Raw genomic sequence first — 25,095 nt, 5'->3', positions numbered from 1 at the left:
AATGTCAGCCGACGACTTACAGCAGGAGAGACAAGCATGTGTGGCATGACTCAAATCAATACTAGGAACACACACACACACACACACACACACACACACACACACACACACACACACACACACACACACACACACACACACACACACACACACACACACACACACACACACACACACACACACACACACACACACACACACACACACACACACACACACACAATGTACTGCATATCCATTAGATCAAATGATAAAAATGAAATGCACTTATTCCCTCAGTTAGACACAACATTCAAATGTATCCAAAACTGTCCCAAACATAAAAAATTATCACACAGACATAACGGCATGAAAAAACACAGCTGAGATTTTAAAGTCACAGAGCGCGCCTCATCAGCAGTAACGTCATCACGGTAACACGCACTGTACTATACATACATACACACACACAGTCAGGCACACACATGCAGGCATCAGTAACCAGCTCATATTGATGCCCCACGAGTGCCAGCCATACATTATTAATAGGGGAGCCTGTTCAGATAACTGGAGCTATAGATCAGGCTATTACCTGGGAGAAATGGGATGATCCTCTTCTTTGGGTCTTTCTGCCCTCCCTCAATTGGGAACTTGTCAAGTATCTGCATCTAGGGAAAAAAGAGGAGAGAGAACGATGTTAACCATAAGGCTTCAACATTTTGGTAAATGTGTTTTCTTTCTGAGAGTGAGATAATAAGATCAATATCACTCTAATGTCTATTGTGTTAAGTAACCAATGCGACTAGAACCTGGTGGGAGTAAGCTTAGCATAAACACAGCTAGCCTAGCTCTTTCTGGAGTTAGAAAAAATGCCTGACAGCACTTGATACGCTATTGTGGTTGTTTAATCCTTACATGCACAAAGGGAAATGTGAAATGACAATACATGGTTTTATAATGAGTTGCAGTGTTTAGCAATTTCTTGGTTGACAACGGCCAAAGGCAGCAACCTTTTAAAGATTCCTTAAGGGTCTTTGTTACAGTGAGGTTGCCTGGCAACCAGTAGACAGGCTGCACAAATGGATGGGCAACACAACTTGTTATTTATATGTGTACACAAACAAGATTCAATGGAATAAGTGAACTTTAAATCCAGGTGGTTCCTTGTAAGCTTACCAGTGGCTAGCTAGCCAGCTAAGAACACACAACAAGTGTAGAGGGAGAGGATAGCTGCTTCCTGTCACCTAGACTGGTTGAATGCACCAAGCTAACATAGTGCCAATGATACAAACCTTCTTTTCAACTCTATCCCCCAACAGAGCATTATTGGGATTAGTAGGCTAACTGTTATGTCATTACTAAATTTGAACATACATTAAATTATTGTCAGCTTCTTATTTTACTCTCAGAAAGAAAGCAATATGCTTAATATTCCTTGAATTTGATGTTTTACATGTTTCAAATGGTTTATTTCATGGTAAAAAAAGGACTCTCGTGGACAACTGAGAATTTTCTTTACTTTGTTTAAGATAGTATACATTAAGCAAAATCATTTATGGGGAAGCACCCTCCATATACACTTAATCTCCGCATGAGAATATCACACATTCTAACAATCAAAGCCTATCAACGTGTCTTTGGTCTCGAGGGTGCGGAGCAGCACTGGCTCGGTGAGCTGTGGGGCTCACAGGAGTCAAACGAGCTCCGATTTATTCATAAAGCACAGCGACCTGAACATGGTGGGAGGAGAAGTGCTGACACTGGAGCTGGGGGTGCAGGCAGAAAGAAAGAGAACGAGGGAGGATGGAGAGGAAGAGAGACCCAGAGAGATGGTAGAAACAAAGCAGGAAAAGAGATAGAGAAGAGAGAGGCAGAGGAGGAGGTCAGAGGGTATAGATGAGTGTGTCAGCCCTATTGTGTTTACCCAGTTTCACCCTTCAAATAAATCATTCAAGAGAGGGATTAGAGAGAAAGTAAAAGCAAAGCAGAGGAAAGATGCAGCGGGCTAGCAGATGTACTGTACAGCATTGCAGCAAAGTGTTTTTACAGTAATGCGTAGAGGGGGAGGAAGTCCAGAAAAGATTATAATTGAAGGAAATAGAAAATAAAAGAAGAGACATCATTGTGTCTGTATCTTATTGCAGAGGGTTGTTAAAGACTCCCCATTGCCCCCTTCTGACACATCTGCCCCCAGATCCAGTTCCTTCAGTCCATCTGTCAATCTGTATGCACCTCTCTATTGAACTCCTGTCTCTTTTTTCACCCAGTTCCACTTGGGTGGAGAGTCAGATGAAACCAGAAGAGAGTCAGTGCCACACAGTCCCCCCCCCCCCAACACCTAGTTGTTTCTAGGAAGATTTTTCTTGAGCTGCCAGGTTCCTGCATCCATACGATACTTTCTAATGCTGCAACAGCACAAAACGTGCAGCAGAGCCAGCTGTTTGGACCCCCCACCCATGCTGCCTGGGATAAAAAAATCCTGCTGAATTTACAAACCGCTCTAAAAGACAGGGGGACGAATAGTTGACGGCCCGGCAACCAAACATTTAGGAGACGAGCAAGTGCTGAATTTGCAGCCCATGTTTTAAAATGTGACTGCACCCTTTTTTTCTGCTTTCCTAACAAAAGGGAATGAAGGGAAGGTGAGGTGAGGAACAAGTCAAAGCCAAAGATTGTGTAAGTATGTATATGTGTGTGTGCGTTCATGCATGAACAGGAAAGAACACAAGCACCTCTAAGGCTTGACATGTCAGTTCTCAGCCCGTGTCATCTTCGATCAGCTGACTTCTTCATCAGAGTTCTTTTTCCCATCACACTAAGCGAGTCCACCCCTCTCTCCCCTCTCATCCTACTTCTTAGGACTACCGGTTCGACTCGAACTGACCCACTTGGATGTAGGTCGACTCATTATTCAAAACGGTCTCTAGTTGGTTTGAGTCTAACATTCATGCTTTCCTGCTGCTGCTGACAGATTCCTGGCAAGAGAAGGCATGCCAAAATCCCGCCAGGAATTGTGGGATCGCAGAGAGAGAGAAAATGGTGAGAACGGGTGGGAAGGTGGGATTCAGGTGACGCAGCCTACGTCCAGACTGCTCTTTTTCACACATGTATACACGTTACACATTGTACAGGAAATGCTCTGCACGTGTCTCTTGCTATCTTAACTTTGTAGTATGACACAGTCATTAGGCCAGGTGGTAATAATTTATTCCCGGGATGTCGACAGAGAAAGAAAATAAATAAATAAAAAATCTAAAACACACTCATGCCAAACCATTGCTCCACTTCCCAGACTTCACTTCACTGTCTCCTTGGTAACCAGCACAGAGAGAGTGTGAAGAAGAGTTGTGAAGGGACGTGATTGGATGATGCTGCACAGCTCTCGACCACTGGTGTAAATGTTTGGAGTCAGGTAAAAAAAAAAAAAAAAAAGGCAAGAGGTTCTTTTATCTCTTGTCAGAGTGAGTACAGATTATGATGATGTAATGTTTACTCTACTGTCTAATCCATACGTTAGCTTTTCTGCAAAGCTCTTACACATTACCCTTCAGGGAAATCAGATTCTCTTGCATGTTTGCTTTTAACACTTAAGTCAGGCTCGTTCAAATGCTGGACTACATTGCTCTAGTTAATGAAAAGAAAGAGAAATCCCTATCAGTCTGTGCATTCCTCAGTGTCTTTACATGCACTTTAAAAACATGATTATAATCTGGTTAAGGGCATACTCCGGTTTCTCAAACACCATGTAAACACCATACCCTGTTAAAATCTGAGTTATCATACCCCGGTTAACAGACCTATATAACCCCTTTAGTACCCCGATTACTCATGCATGTAAACAGCATTCCCAGATTACTATCCGATTTTGTGTCTGTGCATGCTCCGTTGGTTGCAACCCCCCCTCGCCACTCCGCGGCAGCAGCTTTTGACCCAGAAATAGAATAAACCAGGTAGCAACTGCGCCCAAAACAACGTGAAAAGAACCAACAATAGACCGTTACCTTTTTAAACCGAGGGAGGACTTCACCATGGCAAGTTACATCACTACCAAGAAGACCAGATTCTGTCGTAATTCTGTCGGCCGCTTGTGATTTTGACAGAGGTCAACCGGAAAATAAAGTTTTATTCAGTCCAGCTGTATGTTGGCAGAGCGAGGTCGAGTAACTCCCGTCATTTTCCCATTCAACCCCCTCTCATGTATACGTGGGGAACTTCAGTATTCCGATTATTGCCTTAACCGTGGTGTTCTGCCTTCCATTTAATTTCATGTCTGAGCTTAGTTTCACCCACGTAAATCTTATGGTGAATACCGCCACCTAGTGGACCTTTACGGGTTACTGCGCCTATTGCGCAATCCTACTTCCTGTTAGTTCCGGTCAGTGTTTTCAAGTGTTTCTGCCGTAAAGCCACGGACTTCATCTCTCTCGCAATCCATATCTTTTCACACTCGAGCCTTGGACAATATTAGTCTGTAAGTAATCCTTTGTGTGAGATTCAGTTTGTAAACGAAATTGCATTGTTATTTTGTTGTATATTTCGATCTATTTGGCTCTTGAAATGATGTTTACTTTGCCTGGAAATGTCGGCTAATCTCATTCTACTTAGCTATGCTAGGTCACGTTTTGTGTTGGTTGAAAATAGATCGCTGGATTGTGTGTAGATTCATGTCATGTGGAAATGTTTAAGTATGTGAGATTCATGTATCTTTATTTCGTTTTCTGTTTACAGTTTTACAGTAAAGAGAAGTGTATGAAGAATGAAAGAAAGAAAATAAAAGGACAAAATCACACTTCAGCTTGCCTTCTCTTGAACTGTTCGCTAGCTGTCTAGTTCTGCACCAGTAACGCAGGCCGAGGGCAGCATAGTAAAAAGACTACAGCGCGGCGGGCCCAAGTAAGAAGATTAGGATGGAAAAAGAAGTCATGAGCGAACACTCAATCAGCCCAGAGCAGAATGCCGTCGAACAGGCAACTGGTGGAGCTCCAGTAGAGCCAACCACAGCAGATATTCACCTGTCAACTGAACGGGGAGAGCCATTTCATACACCACAAGATGCCCAGTCACAAGCATCCCATCACCCCTCACACTGCTCCAGCAGGAGATCAACGTCAACTGCCAGAGCCATGGCACGCGCCAAACTAAAAGCTGCACAGGCAGAGCTAGATTTCGCTGCAAAAGAAGCCAGCATGATGATACAGAAAGCTGAACTCGAAGCCAATCTCCACCTCCTCAGCTGCCAAAAGAATGCTGCTGCACGCAAGGCTGAAGTGGCCGCATACGAGGAGGAAGAGGAGATTGAAAGCGGGGAGAAGCGCCATGGGCCATACGTTCCAGGACGGCCCCTAAATGCAGCGGAACGAGCCGGTAACTATGTCCAGCAACACGCAGCGCTGTTTCATAGACAACCACAGCCACTGACACACACACCAGTGGAGTCCCAAATAACACCCAGACACCAAGTCGCCGCAGCCAGGCCAGCCGCAGTGGGGCCCCAGAGAACACTCACACATCAAGCCGCTGGAGCCGGGCCAGCTGTTCGCCAAAATCCGATGCCAAACGCCACGCACATCAAAAAAGAAGAACCCAGCGTGAGGCCTCCACCCAGGGCACATCTTGACAAACTACAGTCGCTTACAAACCCCCAGAGAGTGACCTCACACGAGCCACATCAAACACAAGACCTGGCCAGGTATCTCATGCGGCGAGAGCTCCTCAGCTCAGGCCTTCTCAAGTTCGACGACCGCGCTGAAAACTACTGGTCGTGGAAAGCATCCTTCGTGACCGCCACACAAGAGCTAAACCTCTCCTATAGAGAGGAGCTGGACTTGCTAGTCAAATGGCTTGGTGCCGAGTCAGCCGAACATGCAAAACTAATCCGCTCAGTGCACGTCCTCAATCCCGCCGCCGGCCTCAGCATGGTGTGGCAACGCCTAGAAGATTGTTACGGCACACCTGAGGTCATCGAGCATGCACTGTTTAAAAAGCTGGAAGATTTCCCTAAGCTAAACAACAAAGACGGCGCCAAGCTCCGGGAACTGGGCGACATCCTCCTCGAACTGGAATGCGCGAAGGCGGATGGATACCTCCCTGGCCTCGCCTTCCTAGACACGGCCCGGGGGGTAAACCCCATTGCGGAAAAGCTGCCCTATAGCCTCCAAGAGAAATGGATCACCACGGGGTCCAGGTTCAAGGAACAACACGGAGTAGCCTTCCCTCCATTCCCAGTCTTCTCAGACTTCGTCCGCCAGCAGGCCAAAGTCCGGAACGACCCCAGCTTCGCTTTCGCCACCTCCACGCCGTCCAGACCCGACAAGGTCGTAAAACCCAGCCAGAACGCTACGGTCGCCGTGCACAAGACGGAGGCTACGTCCAAGTCCAGCGACAGTCATACCGGTTCCACGGAGAAGAGCACCAGCGCACCAGACCGGGAGTGTCCACTGCACAAGAAGCCACACCCACTCAAAAAGTGTAGGGCTTTCAGACTAAAGACTATCGACGAACGCAGGGCATATCTGAAAGACAACCACATATGCTACAAGTGTTGTGGGTCAACTCAGCACCTCGCAAAAGACTGCAAAGCGCCCACCAAATGCACCGAGTGCAAGAGCGAAAGACATATAGCAGCTCTCCACCCTGGTTCTCCGCCACCTGCAGAGAACGCCAAAGCAGTCAAGGATGAAAGCGGGGAGCCAACGGAGGACACACCGGCAGCCGTGTCCAACTACTGCATCGAGGTCTGCGGTAATGCAAACACCCCACGCTCATGTGCCAAGATCTGCCCCATTAAAGCCTTTCCTGCAGGGAAAAAAGAAAAAGCAATCAAGATGTACGCAGTGCTGGACGAGCAGAGTAACAAGTCTCTCGCCAAAGCAGAGTTCTTCAACCTCTTCGGTGTCAAAGCCAGCCCAGCACCGTACACGCTGAGAACCTGCTCGGGGACTACAGAGACCTCCGGCAGGCGAGCCAGCAACTTCGTGCTTGAGTCCACGGATGGGAAACTGCAACTCCCGCTCCCCACGCTGATCGAGTGCGACATGGTGCCCGACGACAGATCAGAAATCCCGTCACCGGACGTGGCATACAACCACCCACACCTCCAGCCAGTCGCGCACAAGATCCCCGCTGTGGACCCAGACGCACCCATCCTCCTGCTCTTGGGAAGGGACATCCTGAGAGTCCACAAGGTACGGGAGCAGATCAACGGGCCACACAACGCTCCTTATGCGCAACGGCTTGACCTAGGATGGGTCATCGTGGGCGAAGCCTGCCTGGATGCTGTCCACAAACCAGCCGAAGCCAACGTGTACAAGGCAAGTGTGCTACCCAACGGTCGAGCATCTTTTCTCTGTCCCTGTCCGAACAACATCCAGGTGAAGGAGGACTACAGTGGCAAGTCACACCGCCACCAATGTCTCTCCGTCCACCCAGCAGGACGACCCGGACCAGGCAACGAGCACAGATGGGCTGGGGCACTCCATCTTCGAGAGCTCGAGAGACGACAACAAACCAGCGCTGTCGATGGACGACAAAGCGTTCCTGACCATCATGGACAAGGAGGTCTACCAGGATGACGACCACAGCTGGGTAGCACCCCTGCCGTTTCGGTCGCCACGACGACTCCTCCCCAGCAACCGGGAACAAGCAGTGAATCGTCTAGCGTCACTCAGGAAGACTCTGGAGAAAAAGCCAGAAATGAAAAGTCACTACACCGAGTTCATGCAGAGAATGCTGGACAACGACCAAGCTGAGCGCGCGCCACCCCTGGAGCCAGGTAAAGAACATTGGTACCTGCCCACGTTCGGCATGTACCACCCGAAGAAGCCGAGTCAGATAAGAGTAGTGTTCGACTCAAGCGCCGAATGTCAAGGCACCAGCCTGAACAACGTGCTCCTCAGCGGCCCTGATCTGAATAACACCCTCCTGGGGGTGCTCCTTCGATTCAGAAAAGAGCCAATCGCCGTTACAGCAGATGTGCAACAAATGTTTTACTGCTTTGTGGTCAGAAACGATCATAGAGACTACCTCCGCTACCTCTGGTATGAGGACAACGACTTCAGCAAGCCCGTAGTGGAGTACCAGATGAAAGTCCACGTCTTTGGGAATACCCCATCCCCAGCCATCGCCATCTACTGCATGAGGCGAGCCGCCGAGAGAGGCAAAGCGGAATATGGCTCCGACGCAAGACAGTTCGTGGAGCGCCAGTTCTATGTCGATGACGGGCTGACCTCTGTCGCCACACCCAAGCAATGCTCCTGACCCAGAAGATGAGCACCGTCTCCGCGCCCTCTGGAAACTTTCAGATGGCTGAGCAGCATGGGAAGCAGTGGAAACACGTCCAGTGCCTCGCAAACACCTTCTGGAAGAGATGGAGGAGAGACTACTTATCCACGCTGCAGGGCCGCCGAAAGTGGACCGACGAAAGACCAAGTGTCAAGACCGGCGATGTCGTCTTGCTCAAAGACAGTCAAGCCCACAGGAACGAATGGCCTGTGGGAGTGATTGTCAACACGCTGCCGAGCCGGGACAAGAGGATCCGGAAGGCGGAAGTAAAGATCGTGAGAGACGGAACTGTTAAAGTCCTTCTGAGACCCATCTCAGAGATCGTCGTTCTGCTTTCTGATGAAAGCTAGAAGACCATATCCTTTTGAACTTATTGTGTATTTTGTGTTTAAGTAAAAGCTTGTAGTGGCATATTAGTTATACGCCAAGCGGGGAGTGTTCTGCCTTCCATTTAATTTCATGTCTGAGCTTAGTTTCACCCACGTAAATCTTATGGTGAATACCGCCACCTAGTGGACCTTTACGGGTTACTGCGCCTATTGCGCAATCCTACTTCCTGTTAGTTCCGGTCAGTGTTTTCAAGTGTTTCTGCCGTAAAGCCACGGACTTCATCTCTCTCGCAATCCATATCTTTTCACACTCGAGCCTTGGACAATATTAGTCTGTAAGTAATCCTTTGTGTGAGATTTAGTTTGTAAACGAAATTGCATTGTTATTTTGTTGTATATTTCGATCTATTTGGCTCTTGAAATGATGTTTACTTTGCCTGGAAATGTCGGCTAATCTCATTCTACTTAGCTATGCTAGGTCACGTTTTGTGTTGGTTGAAAATAGATCGCTGGATTGTGTGTAGATTCATGTCATGTGGAAATGTTTAAGTATGTGAGATTCATGTATCTTTATTTCGTTTTCTGTTTACAGTTTTACAGTAAAGAGAAGTGTATGAAGAATGAAAGAAAGAAAATAAAAGGACAAAATCACACTTCAGCTTGCCTTCTCTTGAACTGTTCGCTAGCTGTCTAGTTCTGCACCAGTAACGCAGGCCGAGGGCAGCATACGTGGTAAGGCCATTTCCGTTACTGATGTGTATGTAAACGCACTGACTGAAACCAAAGCGGATCTCTTCAGTTAACGTTGGATGTTTAGTATTCAGTAGTCTTGCTTACCCAATGTTCAGTGTGGGTACATATCCAACGTGTCTCTCACACATCGGATGGAAGGCATTCTCCTCCCCTCTCTCACTAATTAGGACTTTAAGCAGCGAGGGTTGAAGGGACGGCTACGGCCTTCGTGAAACATTCCAATGGGTCCTTGACGTTGTAGCCCAACTGTCTACAAACTGTTCTGGAACACTGTAGCCGTACCTTCAACTGCCGCTGCTTAATGTCCCTTTTTATTTTGCAAGGGCACCATCACTGCTTCTATTGGTAATCGCTGCCCAAGACGACAGTGATTGGTTTAAAGAAAAACAAACAAGCCAGAGTGCTTTTCCCTCCTATACCAGAATGTTAACTTGTACAACGCAAGACTAAGTATTCATTAATGTGGTCCCTCTTGATGGTTTGGATTCTTTTGGGGTCCTGATCCGAAACCTCATGCAAACCAGAGATGTTCTGAAACCATTTTTTCCTTCTGATTCTGATACATATCTGTCAACACAGAGTACTGGTCCAAAACCAGTGCATCAAAGAATATAGATTATTTATTTTGTTATTATGGCTGTGATGTGATTGCTATCATTTTGTATGGCCTTTGTAAAACATGAACAAATACGTACAGAGAATGTTTGCCGAAGAACTTTCTTTAATTGTGTATCTAATTTGACAGTCATTGCAGGAAATACAATACATAAATTAATGAGACTTTTAAGGGTTAAATTACATGTTATCAAACTAGTGCAGACATGCATACCAATACCCACATTTCAGGCAGTAGCTGAGGAATTGGGCAGTATCTGAGGAATATCTGAGGATTCTGGTATCGGAACAACTATATGAAAAACCTACCCATACTAAACATGCATGAATTTAGTATGGGTAGGTTTTTTCCAAAGGGACAGGGTAATCTGATAGGGAGACCTCTAAGACCTGTTCAGGTATCAAAAACCTGAGACTTATTAATATTCTGTTTTGTCGACCCAACAGTCCAAACTCCAAAGGTAATGAATTAACATTGATATAGGACACACATTTGAGAAGCTGGTATCAGCACTGTTGCATCACAATTGACTTGTGTCAGCACTCATTTTGGGTCAATTTCAACTATTTCCTAACAGCCACGAAGACAGTTGGAAAAGTTTAAACTTATACAAGACTAATATCTCAAGTACAATAAAACAATACTCCCTTTAAACTGCAATATACAGTATTATACGCAGAGTTACAGAGACTAGCAACATGTAGAGTCAGAAGAACAAGTGACAACAGGGTTGGCCAGAATTGGACTGTGCTCAGAACGGTCCTAACAGCAGCAGGTCCTGCTTCATATCATGCACATGTGCTAAGAATAGAGCCTCCATATAAGGAACTGTGAGAGTCAGTAGGAATAAACTTGGGGGATGCCATACTGTTATTGAGCAGTGGATTGATGCCTCACTTCCTCTTGGTGGTCATGTGACTGTGAGGGCTTACCCCGGGCTTCACAGTAGTGGAACAGAATGGAATGGAAATAAACACACACAAATGCAAACGTCTGGAACAACTCATGACCAGCACAACAAGGCAGCCATGTGATCTTCGCGCCATTTCCATGGCAACATAGGGATAGCGAGTAAGCCCACAGATTCAGCATGCTTGTTCTCACTGGTCTCACGCCGAGATATGATAAGTTTCTGGCAGCAACCATACCCTTTCTCCAGGATGTAAACATGTCAATTCCTCTCACTTTTGCTTTGCCCCGGTCTCTCTGGGAGAAAAACTTCAGAGCTGATGTCTTCTGGTCGGTTGGTCAATTCTTTGGTCGATTCTCAGTGATTGGACATTCACTGGTGTTACTTTGGCCCTGATCAGACAGAGCTCCTTTTCAGAATGTTTTCTTTTTTGGCTGAGATGCTTTGTAGATGTAAAAACGTCGGCACGAGGTAGAGTACTTGCTCTGGGTGTCGTGGGATGAAGGGAAGGGTGAAGCACACAGGGAGAGGGACATGTGTATACAGATATAAGCACAGCAGTATTCATTTCTTTTCCATTGTTGTTTCTGTTCAGCACTTGTATATGAAGGATGTGACGGCAGTTCTTTGTGGTATTTGTCTCACCCCTCCACTGTGATTGGACAGCGCAGCGTTTGACCCGCAGTTGAAAATTTTTAACTGTCAACGGCCAGAAAAATACTCCGGACGTTCAACGCTCAAAGCAGAATAAGTGCTTGACGCCTCATCACTCTGCTGGTGTATATATTCCTTTGAAGCACTGTGTATGCTGTGCCAAAGTTTAACGCAGTGGACACACAATGCTACCAGCTAGAGTGTACTCAGTGCACTGTGGCTGATTTAGTTAATCTAAAGATAGCAGGGGGGTTTTTACCCTTCGACCAATTGGTTAAAGAATAGGAAGAATTTCAGTGGACCAACACTTTATTTTCCTGACTACAGCTCTAGAAAATGTAGCACACATCTTTGACACATGAGAAATGCATCTATAGACCAACTTTTACTTTGTTTATCTTTCGTAGTACAGCTCAAATCCTAAAGACAGCAGGATAGAAACTAATGGAGCACATGAATCAAGTCTCAATGCATTAGAGCCCGGCAGTATTCAGTTTCAGAGAGACAGATGTCTCATGCTTGAGGGGGGAAGGCGTTCCTTTCCAGCCACAATCCCTCACAGTTGTGACTCTAAATATAAACTGGCACCAGATCTGGACAAATCACTGTCTATGGTTGTGGCATTATATTTGGATGAAATATGATATCCTGCATGCTTCTATGCACTGACTGCATGTGTGGGAGTGGCGTGGGTGTTGGGTTTGTCTAAGATCTGAGCTCTGTTCCTGCAGATGTCACCACTGTAGGGTGTTATGCCCCATGTGGTAACTCGGGCTACCCCTTACTTTCAATAAGGCAACAGGTGCAGGGATGTGGTCACTTCTGTCTGTCCACAGTCGCTCATTTGTCACAATCTCAGGCTGCGGAACCTGTTGTGGCCTTTGGAAGAAAGCTCCAGGGATGGACTTTGACTGGGACACACCCGTAATGCAATGGGGGCCAACCCGTATCCTAAAACGAATAAGTGATATAAATTAGATGGATTCATATTAATAATCTACTTTCAATATTGGGGTAATGGAGAATAAGTGTGTATATATATACATATATATATATATATATATATATATATATATATGTATATATATACAGAAAATACTGAAAATGCCTCTTACAATTCCCCAAAGCTCAAAGGAATGAAGTGATGTCTTTAGACTGCTTATTTTGTCGAACAGTCCAAAAGCCAATGGCATCCAGTTTAAAATTAAATAAATCATAGAAAAACACATTTGAGAAGTAGAAACTAATACTATAGAATAGAATACTAGATATGGGAAATCAAAACCTTTTCCAGTTGAGAACTGGTAACACACATCAATTGCTTTTATTGACGCTGGCATGCTTTTCTGATAGTTGCAAATTGCAAAACAATGATGTCAAACTCATGTGTCTACACTGCTGGACACTACTACAGCATGTCTACTTTTAACAAGAAGGAGTCATGGTGGAGAGGAAGAAACGGTCAAAAGTGTGTTATAATAACGGCAGCACACAGGCAGGCTTAGCTGATTTGTTCTTTACAAAACCTGAAAACCTAAATAAAACAGAAAGCTGCACAAATAGTCTCTCATTTCATCTACAGTACACCAGGGGTCAGAAACCTTAGGCCAGCCAATGACACATGAGCACAACAAAAGCTAAGTTTACACTGCAGGTCTTAATGCATAATTCCAATTTATTGCTCAAATCAAAATCCATACAAAAAAATGCTGTTTGGCTGTGGATATTACGTTTTTAAATGTGGCCTGAACAGCTCATACTCCTGAAGTGACCCACATGCTCAGTTGATCATTAATGACATCACGCCACAACAGTAGTTATGGAAGTGAACATGGCAACGGCAACAGGTATTGTAGGACTTTATGGCTTAATGCTAAAAACAGTGCGTGGAGAAGTGTCACCCCAAATACTAATGAGGTCTAAAACTTCCCTCTCCCTCCACTGGCCACCTGCTTCACTGCTGTCCTCCATGTTTGTGTTGATTCTGTTCTTGGCACACACTTTTGTTTTCAATCAACTTTATTTGTCATTCATTTACAAAACAGTGCAGAGCGGGTCAGAGTGACGTCAAAGTCTCATTAAATGCGACCTGGCTGTTCAGATTGCGGTCGCATTCAAAAAAATCCAAAGTATCAGAATCAGTAGCACATTTAAAAGTGGCCTGATTCTGATTGGAAAATGTCAGATCGGATGCGACTTGTGCTGTTCACAATATCAAAAGCAAATCAGATGTGGGTCACTGGTTGATAAATCAGTTGTGTTTGTGCTAAAACCTTTGATCAGAAATCAAAAAGGGAATCTATAAAGGATCGGACCGATAAGCAGAATTTATGATGGCATACATACCAATAAAATCTTCCCATCCCTAGTGAATACTTGAAATTTTTGCTTGATAAATGACTTGTGCAAAATATAAATAGCCAAAATTGTGGTCAATTTATCTTTCTGTTGACAGACTAATTGATCAATTAAATAATCCTCTCTGGTCTGTAATCACCAGCTTTGTGTTATTCCTCTAACTTTAGGTAGAGAGCAGAAAACAGCAGTGAGTGGAAGGTGCTGATGAATGGCTTCAGTTCAACTTAACTGCATAATTTAATTTCATCCAGGCGCTCACTCTAAAACAAATGAAAGACTTCTGAGCCTGTTTGCTAATCATGTCAATTGTGTTAACACTGCTGCAGAACTATGCCTTCTGGAGGAACACCTTGGCAGGAAAATGCAGAGTTTTCGAACCACTGGAACAATCCATATGTCTCTCTCCATCCACTGAGTTCAGCAGAGGTGGTTGAAGTGCAGACAGCTGGGTGCTTTACTCACGCACAGTCATTAAAAATACATTAATCAAAGAGATAAAACAGCATAAACTCAAAGAAAACAAAAGACAGAATAGGTTCAGTGGGCAAACAAGGCTAGAAGAGAATGAAAAACGAGCAGGCATTCGCTTTTCACCTCACATACTGTTATTTACAGGCATTAGGGCACACATGAATGATTAAATTTAGCTCGTAATAAATTGCAGTTTGAAGGGATAAGAAACAGGAACAGGGCCAACCATGATTCAGTTGATACAAAGATCATTTTATCCTATGAGCTGTGCCCTTCATTCATGCCCAAAGATTTTAACCTTTCTTCATATTTATTAGAAGCACTGGCTAAATGATCCAGTGGTATTTTGAGGACATTTTCCACCTCAGCTGCTTGGCTGAGCTCTGCCCGAGAAACCAAACAACAGCTTCGCTTTCCAGAGCAGCCGCAACCTCAGTCTGAGGAAAAGAACAGTGTCGGCTTACAAACAAACTGCTTAACTTTGGGTTAAGTAGGCCAGCCAACATACAGTTGACTACAGGCGGAGGCAGAGAGTGAGGGCTCTCACCTGTGCCAGGGTTCAATGCTATCAGAGTAGTGCAAGACCTAATTTAGCCATGCTGACGGTCTCAAGAGTTTCCATGGACAAAACCTGGGCAGTGTGGCCAACTGACAGTCTCTCCCAGAAGGGGTGAATCGGATGGCAGTGCCCTCCCTGTGTGTGTGTGTGTGTGTGTGTGTGTGTGTGTGTGTGTGTGTGTGTGTGTGTGTGTGTGTGTGTGTGTGTGTGTGTGTGTGTGTGTGTGTGTGTGTGTGTGTGTGTGTGTGTGTGTGTGTGTGTGTGTGTGTGTGTGTGGGTGCTCAGATGTACGGCCCACACTTATAAGGGCGTGGAAGGGAAAAGTGAAGTCAGGTTTGGAAAATATCCATGAGTGGGCTGAGAGAAGTAAAGAAAGCATTAAAAGAACAACACAAAATGCTGGAAACTTAAATGGGAGGAAACAGAAGGAAGAAAAAATCTAATAAAAATTAGCTGCTTTTCCTTGTCATGACAAGGAGAGTAGGACAAGGTTGAAAGTGTGTTTTATTGGTTTCAAAAACTCTATTATTGACTGTTGTTAGCCAAGAGCTGCATTTTGCAATATGGCACTACATTCATCTAGCCTGGAAATGTGCATTAGTCTGGGACCTCTCAATTCATTTTGGATCCACAGTGTAGACCACAATGACTTTGGACACAACTGGATCGACCTACAACCAACCAGAGCGAGGCAATGACGTAGCGCTGGGCAACACCTGCAAGTTGGGGCAGTACCAGTTACATTCTGTAAGTACATTCAAGCATGAAGCTTCTGTCAGTCATTGTCTTAAACTCGCCCCACATGAGATAAACGGCTGTGATTGGCCCATCGGATTAAAGTTGCAGGAAATGTGTCTGAATGTGAGGGGCCAGATGTACCTGCCAGAGCAAAGGAATCATGAGCTCGGCTGATTCTCAGCTCTCACCTTAAACTGGTTGATTTTGAGAAACACTGTAATACAAAAAAGGGATTTTGGATGCATAAATAGTAACTAAGTCCACAGGGGTTTATTAGAGGCTTACAGTTTAACTGTTAATGGTAAAGTGGTGAGATGAGGAGTTTTAATTTTAACTTCTTTTATTTCCTTTAAAGCTCCTTCTATGACTATAGTATAGAATGTAATCCTACTATGATATAGAGGACCTGGTGGAGGGAAATTTGATCATCACATAAGATATGGACTGGGTCATAAACTGGAGTAACGGCAGTATTGCATCACACATACAACCATGCACAAGGACATACATGTGCACACACACTAACAAATAAAATACATGTAGCCCCTGGTTGTGGTCGATGAGCCAGGGTTGGAGAGGGGGTGAGGGTGGGAGACAGGAGAGGCCGAGACAGATGGATGAGACGAGAGAGAGATATGCGAGCAGCAGGGGGAGAGAGATGGGTTGAGAAATTGTAAGAATGAGATATGAATGAGGAATACGTGCCGACTCAGGTGTGTCGAGGGAGGCAAAGAAATGCTGGGAAAATACTGATGGGGACAACAGAAGGAAAGAGACACCTGGGTTTCACTTTGAATTCTAGTGGGAACTCTCACCTCTTATCTTTACTTGCTTCTATCTCGGTTTCGTCTGTCTTTTTCAACCTGCAAGCTGCATGTCCTGTCCTGCCTGCTGTTTACCCAATCACTGTTCATTAACCCGAAGACAGAGAAGCGAGGCAGGCCATTGGCTGGACTTGGACTGGCCGTTGCCACAGATACTGTAGATAAGCAGAGGCAGTTGATGGATTCTGCACTGTAAGCAATTGACCTAGGGAAGTTTGTTTTTACATGGTTGGAATGTTTAATAGCAGGGGTTTCAGGTATCAGGAAAACACTGATTGGTTAATAAACATAGGGAAGTATGCTTAATCAACTTACAGAGGGTTTTGTCTGGTATTGCCCTTTGGACTTTTAAGGTCATCACTTAACATTCGTACCGTGAGTTGATTCTTGCCAGATCCGGTTTAGAGTGACCTATGATTGCACAGTGGTGTGCAAAATTAAATGTGGTGTTCCCCAAGGTTCCACTCTGGGGCCTCTTCTGTTTACTTCATGCTGCCACTGGCTCAGATCATGAAAAACAACAACATTTGTTACCATAGCTACACAGACCCACAGATTTACAAAACTATATCATCGGGCAACTATAGTTCAATACAAGCACTGAGCAGAAGCATCAAGCAAATAAAAAATTGGATGGAACAGCATTTTCTCCAATTAAACAAAGAAAAAAATGAAATTATTCATTTTTGGGGTCAAGTATGAACCATCCAAAAGTTAGCACTCAGCTTCAAACAGTAATACTAAAAACCACGACCCAAGCCAGAAACGTAGGTGTAATCATGGACTCTGACCACATTAAAATAGTCACAAAGTCAGCCTACTATCACCTAAAGAATATATAAAGGATTAAAGGACTTATGTGTCAGCAGGACTTAGAAAAACTTGTCCATGCATTTATCTTCAGCTCGAGTCCTCACTAAGACCAAAAAAGTCGATCATATCTCTCCCGTCCTCAGGTCTTTACACTGGCTTCCTGTCCGTCAAATAATTGATTTTAAAATACTTCTGTTGGTTTACAAAGCACCGAATGGTTTAGGACCAAAATACATTTCACATCTTCTGCTCAGCTACAAACCATCCAGACCTCTCAGATCCTCTGGGACAGGTCTGCTGCGTGTCGCCAGAGTCAGGACTAAACATGGGACAGATCTGCTCTGTGTCCCCAGAGTCAGGACTAAACATGGGACAGGTCTGCTCTGTGTCCCCAGAGTCAGGACTAAACATGGGACAGGTCTGCTCCGTGTCCCCAGAGTCAGGACTAAACATGGGACAGGTCTGCTCTGTTTCCCCAGAGTCTGGACTAAACATGGGACAGGTCTGCTCTGTGTCCCCAGAGTCAGAACCAAACATGGGACAGGTCTGCTCTGTGTCCCCAGAGTCAGGACTAAACATGGGACAGGTCTGCTCTGTTTCCCCAGAGTCAGGACTAAACATGGAGAGGCAGCATTCAGTTTTTATGCTCAACAAATCTGGAACAAACTTCCAGAAAACTGCAGGTCTGCTGCAACTCTCACATTTTTTAAATCAAGACTGAAGACTTTTCTGTTTGCTGCTGCTTTTCAGTAAACAAAACAATTTATTAACTGAATGCACTGTACTGTAACCTCTATTACCTTTCATAAAAATTATACTAAATTGATAATTGATAACTGAAAATTCCTTTTCAGAAATTTCTTCTCTTCCTTTTGATGATGAATTATTTTTACTTGAATGTCATTTTATATGTTTTTCAATGCTTGTAATGTTTTATAATTGAATAACTGATGATTGAATAATTGACTAAAAGTATATCTTTGAATTGCTAAAAATGTTTTGTAGGTTGTTTAAACTCCAACTTTGTTCAGTGAGGATCTCACAGCCTGCCACAAATTGTTGGATTTACTGACTAAATTCTAAACTCAAAAGCCTAAATTTGCATTGTTTATGAATTGTACTATACAACTTTCCTTGCATCTTCGATTTTGTTTGGACCAAAAATGGCAAAGATATTGTTCTTATATCGTAAAGTTCTAACTTGCCACTTCTCACTGGCGACAGAACTGGACAACGTATTTACCGTAACTCCTCCATTCATCGAATGTAATCTATCCCATCGATGTAATTACAACAGCTCCTGACAGCAGAGTTTTTTGTGTAAATAAGTATTGTATATAATATGTAATAGTGTTAGTATTGTATGAGAGTTCTGAGTGTTCTTTATGTGTGTTTTTTTGCTGTGGTTTAGGCCTATTTGTCAGTTTTTCGACTCTAAATCATCTGTATTTTTCTGCAGTTTTGTATAGTTTATTTTTAGTAGTATTAGCTGTAAATTTTGGACAGAAAAATGTTGTGGGGGGTATCAACCAGGGAGAGAAAAGTCCCCTGCAGATTTGTGGGTGAGGGTGAACAGGAGGATGTACCGTCTTCATCTCAACCACAGGAAGTAATACAGTTTGTTGACTGTGGATATTTATTCCTAACTTTATTACAATAATCTTTTTCAACAACACAGAGGTCTACTACTAGACCTCTTTCATCCCTGGATCAGTCGAAAAACTATTTTACTCCGTCAAAAAAGGCAGTGCAGAAAGCTTCCCTTCTTCCTTTCTGACCTTTCACAATAAAAGCTTTAGACACACTATGTAGTTTACCAGAGGGAACTCAATTTCAAAGGTAAATTGACTTGTACTAAGCGCATTTCATTATCTAGTCTAATCATCAAATAACATTCACACCAAAGGTGTCTTACCCAAGGACACATCTACATGCTGAACGGAGGAGCTGGTGATTGAACACCTGATCTTCCGATCTTCAGAATGGAATGGGTCTTAGGTGTGGTTTTATTATCCAGTGGGAAAGGGGGTTCACCCTTTCTCTGTGTTCCCAGGTAAAACCTGTGTGGGACTTACATGTACCACGTGGAGTTTTTGACTACTAGTAGCACAATGGACCAGTGAGCCTGTGAATGTTCTCATTTGTCCAGATCATCGTTAACCCCAAAGCAATTTCAGTCAAGCAACTGGACTTGGTTATTTGTCTAGGAAGACGTTTCGAAACCATCGCTAAACAGAGGAGGAGGTCTGAGACACCACTTATCTCCAATTTACAATGCTGCCCTTTCATCCCTTCCCAGGAGATTCAACAATCTAACCTCAAAGAACAACTTTTCACAAATGGCCTCCTGTGACACCAACGACTGTCGTTCAGACTCAATAGAGCACTAACGAAGTTGAAATCCAACTTCCTACCAACGACTGTCACTCCAACGACGGTCAATAACACTTGGAGCACAAAGGGTTCCAGTGACATCATCAGCTTGTGAAAGGTTAAATACCTGGATCTCCACACCAGATAGTTGGTCCAGTCCCAGCCTAGTCACATGCATACAATAACTTATGAAGCCTCTTGGATGAGAGGTGAAACGTCTTCCTAGACAAATAACCAAGTCCAGTTGCTTTGACTTAAATTGATTTGGGGACTATGGACCAGTGTTTTAACAAGTGGGCCCCAGATTTGTTTTGTTTTGTACAAGGACGCAAATATTCAGGCCTCTCGAAACATTCCTGACAGTTTCATGCTCCTCTGATAAGAGACAGTTGGTGCTTACCCATCAAGAAACATAGCAATGCCCAAACAAAGACAGTAAAGAAGAAAACTGCAAGCTAGTAAACATGAATGTTTACAAGTTTATTTTGTAGATTTTTTTTTACGGTAAAAAGGAAATACACACAGAAAGACAAGTAACTTTTGTTGTTTGCAAGAAAACTCCTCAGGGCACCTTTAAGGTCTCAATATGGTTCAAACTAAGTTCTTGTTTGTTTAACACAACTGAAACACCCTTTCAGTTGACAGAATATCTTTTGATACTACCACTAGTGGGCGCTTCTCAAAAGCTATACAAAAGCCGTTTTCTTATATGAACCCGGGACAAAGTCTCAAGAACCAGGTCTGGACATAGTCTGGAGTTTCTCTATAATATATGCAGAACTCAACAGGAGATGATCCTCACATACTGGAAATACTTTGTTTGGTTTAGTCGAGGAGTGGGTAGAGCCTGCAGGATTTGGACATGACGTGGATTACACCGTGGTACGGAACCTGTGCGTAATTTGGTCCTAAACAACAAAGTCTCTTGCCATTCCTTGAATTTGTCGGATGATTTCAGCAACGGCCCCTCTCAATAGAAGTTCCCGGTCCACATCTCTCCAGTTAAAGATTTTTGTTGCCATTTTTGTGTAAATCACTGTTCTTCTTCACCCTCTGGGGTTTGTTTTCTTCTGGGTTAGGTGAGAAATGTCATCAACAAGCCCAGTAGCTTACTGTGAATTCCCCAGGCAACGAGGAACTGATGTGATTATGACATTTGCGTTCTCAATACAGCTCCTCAAGGTAATGTCTAGATTATTTCAGGTTTGCAGTGCATGTGTGAAAGGGGCTTTAGTGCCTTTAACAAGTGAATATTTAGTACAAGAACATGTTGATGTTTGGATGCATATAAGAGCTATAACTGACATGAGCATGTAATTATTGATCCAGCAAGGAGGCAGTCATTAATTTTGGCTAGAGCTTTCTTTTGTTCACTAAGTTCTAATATATAAGAGAGGGAATATAGTAGTAGTAGTAGTAGAAGTAGTCCTCCTTTTCATTGGCTTGTTCCTACACATCTGAGCATAACAAATAACTGTGTGAATTCACTTCATACAGTTTCAAATTCCTTTTTATCCCATGGCCCTGATAACATGTCCTTGAGCCATTCAGCAGCTCAATATCTGAAGTTACAGAGAACGCAAACCCTTGCCTTCTCTGAACGAGATGCACAGTAGGAGTTTAAGATAAATAGTGTGCGCTTTATCAAATGGTGCACAAAGGCAGCTTAGCTAGAAATGTAATGACTAAGAAAAAACCTTGAGCAGCCTCTCTGTTTAAGGCTCAGTGTGAGGCAAAGATCTGGGAGCACAAGGGCTCAAAAGTTTTCATCCACTCTCCTCCCCATCCTATTCGGCTGACCTTGAACAGAACAGAAACATGAGGGCTGGCAAACCAAGGTGAGGAGAGAGGGAAAGAAAACAAGACTGAGACGGATAGAGGGCTACATGCATCTCCAGATAAGAGGCAACAGTGTAAACAGAGGAAGCAAACAGGGAATAAATGTAAACTTCATCTTTTCAATACTGTATGTAATCAAATATGGTAATTGAATGTAAGAGATGAAGGATATATTGTCCTTGGGCCAGACCAGATATCGGTATCACTTGAGTGGGCAAAACCTTACCTGTCCTAAATTGTTTTTAGGGTCAATATAAGTGAATTTAAATATGATAGCCTTTTCATAGGAGCAGCATATTTTGGACATCACACTGCTCCTTTTTTATAAATAAAACAAACTTGCGTCGAATTTAATGAGTTGGATGGGACACAGCGATTACAGCTGACTGGTGAGAACTAACTTTTTATTGCAAGTTAAGGGTTATGAAATGTATATACAATATATATATGCAGGTGCATGAGTATCTAAAGAAGCATGTTGCATTATTTAGTGACTTCTTTTGAGACAACTGTATATTTGTTTGTGGAGGAGCACATCTATACCTTTTTTACACTTTTAATCACACATAAAAACTAAACATTATATATTAATGGATGCATGGACATACAACAAAAAAAAGAGATGAAAATAAAGATGAACTGACAGACACTTGTTCATGCTCCAACTTGCAGAGACTGCCAGTCACTGGGAGGGCCTCTACACCTCTACACAAAGACACTCCCTCTTCTCCACACGTCACACTCCATGTAAATATATAGGATTAACTAACATTGCATATTTTTAACACTTTTGCTATTAAGTCATGGACTAATGCGTATAACAGAGCACAAGCATCCTGTTATTGTCTTTTTTATGCAGAGCCATATCTAAACAGCATACTAGAATAGAAAAAGAATAGAAAATTTGAACATTTTGTGTTATTTATAGGATTGTGCAGGCTTGTCCAAGGTATATGCTCTCTGTGTGCTTTCTAGTTGATCCTATTTACTCTGTTAACCTTTTGCTTTTACAGGCCCCTTTATCTTGCACTAAGATGAACTTCCCTACAGCAATGAATTCTGGTTGAAAACTGTTTGTCTTATGTTTTTCTTTAAAATATTTTTTAGATCTTCCTTTTAAAGTTTTTATCAAACTATATCAAGTTTCCTCGGTCAACTGTCTGTCTCTCTGATTCCCTGAATGTTCCCAGTCACTTCACTGTCACGCTGCTAAGTTTCTTAAGCTGTGGAAATGGCCCACAAACGTCTGAACTGTGCTCATTCATCCTAAATTTAGCCCACTCTCCTGATCCCTTCACCATGGCTGTGGGAAACATTGCATACTTTCCCACCTCTGCTCCAAATCCAGCAAGGACCCTGCCTGGGCCGGCCTGTCAAGTGCCCGATTGTAAGTCACAAGAACAGTTCCTGTGTTTGGTGTGTAGGTGTCCGTCCTCTGCTTCTAAGAAGGGGCTAAGAAGTATATTTCCCACTCTTCTCTCTCTGGCACACATGCCCATAAAAAAAAATAAAACAGTCCTTTATCCTCGACCTGAAACCATGGGCTCCCTCATTCAAGTTGAGTTACAATATGTCCACAGAACACCTCAAGGACAAAGAGGCTGAGCTTGTGGCCTGGCTATTCAGCAATTTATCCTCGAGGATGGCATACCGATAATGCCTCGTGGTCTAGACATATGTTTCCATCAAACGGCCTACTTAGAGGTTAGAGATTCCCAATTCAGTGACCTTCATTTTTAGCGCTTTGACCACAGCTACTGTATAATTTTCAGAGCCAAATATAAGATGCCGTGTGCCAAAATCCTGCACCTGTAAAGCTATTTCCAAAGTGACTGAATATCGACCTTGTGACTGACTCTCCGAGCAAACCAGACTAATATCATCTGTTAGTGTATCAAAGGTACACTAAACACTGAAAAGGGATGTCGGAGAGATGTAACATCAAAATCTACCCGGACCAAATATTCAGTTGCTGTGTGGAGGCCCACACAAGAGCAGACTTGGAAAAAGAAAAGAGAAAGCTTTGTGTGCGCGCGTGCAGACAGAATACAAACCAAAGGCCCTCGTAAAAAGCTTGAGTCAGTACATGTCCTTCCTTTCAGATAGTTAGCCATGCCGCAGCTTTAAATATAAATATACAACTTTGCTCCGAGCCCGACACTCATCAGGGCACATCACCCACTCCTCAGAGGTTCCTGAAACATGCCTATGAAAGCTTCTTTGTAAAAAGTGACCCTGAAGAAAACCAACAATTTCTTTCATTCCTTCCATCCGCATCATCGGCAGCAACAGACTCGATCTTAGTCATCAGCACCACTAATGTTGCTGTCATTCTCATTACCGTCATCACGTTTATATCTCTCATTACTGTCTTCCTCTGCCTCATTATCACCACTCCAAACATCATCATCCTACTCTGACTCCTCATTACTCCTTTCCTCCTTCCCTGACCCGTTCTCTCTCCCTGTCCCGGTTTCCTTGGGCAGCCTACTTCTGACAGAAGGACAAGCTGTTTGACTCACTAGTCAGAACCACATCAGTGCACAGCAGAGCAGGCATGAAGCTTACATCCGCTTACATCCGGACGAGGAAGATGAGCTATTCTTTAGTGGACTTTAGATGGTGGAGGGGCAGAAGGTATGCAAGGGTGAGGAGATGGATAATAGCGAAGACATGGGGTGTTCTGCAGAGTATTTAAGTGACATGTGGATGTGGCAGGTATGTCTGTGTGTACATGCCTCTGTCAGCCTTGTTCCCTGCCTGTAATTGTTTGACTGACAAAGCCACTAAAGAAAAAAGTCAAACCCTTGTTGCAGCAGGGTAGCTTTAGTCTCCCAAACCACCATCCAAAGTAACTAATGGAAAGACGATGGCAAAGAAAAACGTGCTACTTTGTCCCCCAAAAAAGTGGACTGTTTGAGATACAAAACCTATCTTAACAGAATAAAAGCGCACATACAACATGGCTCCCCATAGGGCAATTCTGGCTACATTTTGTATTAATATATTTCTTTTTATTAGATGTAAGTTACCTATTTTTCACAGAGGGCCACTTAATAGCACTAATATGACTCCTATTATTTCTACCTTAACACATTCACTTTATCGCTGGCTTTACAAAAGCACTTTGGACATGGCTGGGTCCATTTAAATTCATCATGTTGTTAGGTTAATTGGTGAGTCTAAAATTGCCCGTAGGTGTGAATGGTTGTCTGTCTCTGTACGTCTCTATGTGCCCTGTGATAGACTGGCGTCCTGTCCAGGGTGTACCCCGCCTCATGCCCGATGTCAGCTGGGATCGGCTCCAGCACCCCCGCGACCCCGACCCCGGGATAAGCGGTTGAAGATGAATGAATGAATGATGTTCCAGGAGCTGTTGGCAGAAAGCAGGCATGTGCAAAGCTTTTTAAGGGTGATACAGACAGGGATACATAGATGTTGAATGGGCAGTGCTACATCCAGTACATCACACGACTCTTCATGTGTGTGTCCAGACAGCACACACGTCTTATAGTCCATGCATTCTATGCAGAACATAAAGAGTCGGTTTTGGGGCAAAACTGAAACAAAGTCAGTCAAAGTAACATCTGTGGCCCCTC

At 43.8% G+C, this 25,095-nt stretch overlaps 1 protein-coding gene across 2 annotated transcripts in view; it reads right to left on the bottom strand.

Moving 5' to 3' along the window:
- Window positions 1–25,095, bottom strand: part of sh3pxd2aa (SH3 and PX domains 2Aa) — a 134,470-nt gene that overhangs the window by 90,596 nt on the left and 18,779 nt on the right. For both annotated transcript variants that reach the window (XM_083934816.1, XM_083934817.1), the window contains exon 3: window positions 572–647. In XM_083934816.1, coding sequence (XP_083790942.1) covers window positions 572–647 — 76 coding nt within the window. The remainder of the gene's footprint in view (window positions 1–571; window positions 648–25,095) is intronic.

This window comes from Echiichthys vipera, assembly GCF_963691815.1.
Source record: "Echiichthys vipera genome assembly, chromosome: 2".
Lineage (NCBI taxonomy): Eukaryota > Metazoa > Chordata > Actinopteri > Perciformes > Trachinidae > Echiichthys > Echiichthys vipera.
This window is presented reverse-complemented; position numbering and strand designations above follow the sequence as displayed.